Below are 2,657 nucleotides of genomic sequence, written 5' to 3'. Positions count from 1 at the left end.
CTATAAACTCATTAGGGGGGACCAGAAGGGTTTGGGAGAGACCTTGTTTCCCCAAGCGCCCCCTGGCATAACAAGGAATAACAGCCACAAGTTGTTGGAGAGGAGGTTTAGATTAGACATCTGTAAGAACTACTTCAGTTAGGGCAGCTAGGATCTGGAACCAACTTCCAAGGGAAGTGGTGCTGGCTCCTACCCTGGGGCTCTTTAAGAAGAGGCTTGATGCCTACCTGGCTGGAGTCATCTGAGCCCAGTTTTTCTCCTGCCCAGGCAGGGGGTTGGACTTGAAGATATACAAGGTCCCTTCTGACCCTACTTCTATGATTCTATGAACCCATCACCAGAAACTAGTTCAGAACCGTGATGCTATCTGATAATTGTTAAATGATAATCTAAAATGTCATTTAAGATTGGGACACTAATTATCTTGGGAGGTCTGCCAAGAGTTTAATAGCAGGGATCTATAAGTCTTCATTTCTTTCACTGCTCCCTCATGCTGAGAGAGAGAGAGAGAGAATAAGGCAATCATTCTTTTTTAAATCTAGACAGTGTATTGATCTACAGAAACTAAGCTGCTCATCCTGGATATATAGTAACAAAGGTTAAATGTATTCAAAGATCATACTCTTCATTTTATGAGCACACAACTTTTAAATTAAAAATACAGATCTGACCATCTTTATTAAAGACATTCACTTAGTTTGTAAAAAAATTCTAACATACATAAAAGTTCAGACCAAGAAGTCAGAAGCAACAGAGGGTGTTTTGCACATACTACAATACAAATTTCAAGGTATACTTTTTAAATTGGCTTAATCTTGAAATGTAATCCAATAAGACTGAAGACTAGACATTTAAGGTCCTGGACCAGGTAGTAAAACACTCTTAATCCTTCTGGATCCCTGAAGTACAAGAAGAAAAGAAAAAAAAAAGTCCAGTTAGTTTGCATGTTTTTAAAAGCTGTGCCCTTGGAACCTGATACAGCCTCCCCCTGCCCCAAGAGATCTGCTTGAAATTCCACAATTCAATCTGATGTGGGGATTTAATCTCATGAATCCAGTAAATTAAATTGTGTCCTTCAGTCTAAGCATCAAGTCTAATTCACAAAGATTTTTCTTTAAAACATACACAACTTGTTTATCACTTACAAAAGTGTAAAAAACACTATTTTAAGATTTCTAGGAACAGGAGTTAAACCATTTAAGTGTCTTTTCGGTTTAAATTAGATGCAAATTCTAGATCCTATTGAAACCAAAGAATTTTTGCTATTGACTTCAGTGAAATAAGGTGTTTAGGGTTTTGGGTGTTTTTGGGGGGTGGGGGTTTGGTGTTACTCATAAATTTTCAAGCTTTTTTGTTCAAGAGGTAGTGTTTCAAAATACCTGAAACATTACTAAGTCACTGAAGTGGCATAAAATGGTTTGCTGTTTATTATGCCAGATTACAAGATAACGTGCCACTAAAATAACAAGATCCTCCAAAATACGGTGTTTTAAACAAAAGTGAATGCCTAATGTTCAGCACACATGAAAGTGCTCCTAATAAATTTAGGTATCTGTTGCAGCTACAAGAACGTTCCTGATGAAACAAGACCATTCTGGTAGAACAAGAAAAAAAATTCTAGGCAGAATACATACTTGGATTGGTTTACATCAATAAGTGAACCGATTTTTGATGTGGTAAAAGAAATGTGTTCATCACCGATGACAATTTCAAGCTCCTAGAAAATAAGCATTAAAAAGAAAAAAAAGTAAAAAAGCAGAACTGCTAGAAGATTGTATTGGTTAAAGGAATATTTTAAGCACTGAAATAAGGTTTTACGTTTCAAAAGCAAGTACTTTTGACACCAACACCTTTGGAGTAAACTGTTCTATTATACTGAACAGATATAAAATATCACTATTTACCTATCTGTTCAAAGGAATGATAACTTTTGATTAGTTTACAAATCAATTTTACACATTTATTCTGACCAACCAAAAACCCCCATACATAATAGAAGTACTAACACCAAAGTGGGGAACCTATTGCACACTAACCTGCCGACCAACTCTGTCAGGAGGGGGCCAGAGAGCATCGTCTTCTTTTGTTATTTCACTGTCATCAATTATTCTCTTCAGTTCCTCCATCACACTCTTGTGCACATAGGCCTAGAGGCAAGTTAAAATATTAACGTTACGTTATGCTACATGCATTATTTTTCTTTAGCACTAATGAAGCACTGTGTGTTGCACCAGATTCAGATAAGCATAAGCATTCCCCTGGACTAAGGGATACAACACCACTGAAACCAAATAAATTTAAAACCAAAAGACTGTTTATTAAGAACAACTGCCAAATCAAATTGTTTTTGGATGTTTGGGACTCCTGTAGTGTTGGGCCCACACAGATAAATAGCTGACACTAAACATTTATTCATCTTGGGTGACTTTTCCAGCATGGACAAAGTCAAAGACCACAGCTGTCACTATTACATGTTGATCAGAATGTGTCCCAAAGCAATACAATTATGGGTGTGGCAAAGCAATGAAATTATGAATAATGTCCTTAAACAGGCTACAGTACTTTTTGACGGAGAGAAATTGCACAGTGATCCTTATGGCCCTGTTACAGAGATAAGACTAAGTCCTAAAGTAAAGTGAGAGCAAAGGGAGAAAAGC

General features: G+C 36.9%; 2 protein-coding genes across 2 annotated transcripts in view; both read right to left on the bottom strand.

Moving 5' to 3' along the window:
* Window positions 1–629, bottom strand: part of CUNH1orf123 (chromosome unknown C1orf123 homolog) — a 27,823-nt gene extending 27,194 nt beyond the window's left edge. Inside the window, exon 1 of the mRNA XM_019528303.1 lies at window positions 623–629. Coding sequence (XP_019383848.1) covers window positions 623–629 — 7 coding nt within the window. The remainder of the gene's footprint in view (window positions 1–622) is intronic.
* Window positions 630–645: 16 nt separating this feature from the next.
* The window catches only part of MAGOH (mago homolog, exon junction complex core component), a 10,069-nt gene continuing 8,057 nt past the window's right edge, over window positions 646–2,657 (bottom strand). The window contains exons 3-5 of the mRNA XM_019501280.1: window positions 2,037–2,147; window positions 1,635–1,717; window positions 646–899 (exon numbers count right to left, since the gene is read on the bottom strand). Coding sequence (XP_019356825.1) covers window positions 800–899; window positions 1,635–1,717; window positions 2,037–2,147 — 294 coding nt within the window. The 3' untranslated portion in view covers window positions 646–799. The remainder of the gene's footprint in view (window positions 900–1,634; window positions 1,718–2,036; window positions 2,148–2,657) is intronic.

Source organism: Gavialis gangeticus, unplaced genomic scaffold (assembly GCF_001723915.1).
Source record: "Gavialis gangeticus isolate Ggan-Ray unplaced genomic scaffold, GavGan_comp1, whole genome shotgun sequence".
NCBI classification, from domain to species: Eukaryota; Metazoa; Chordata; order Crocodylia; family Gavialidae; genus Gavialis; species Gavialis gangeticus.
The sequence above is the reverse complement of the archived record's forward strand: the minus strand, read 5'-3'. Positions and strand labels throughout refer to the sequence as shown.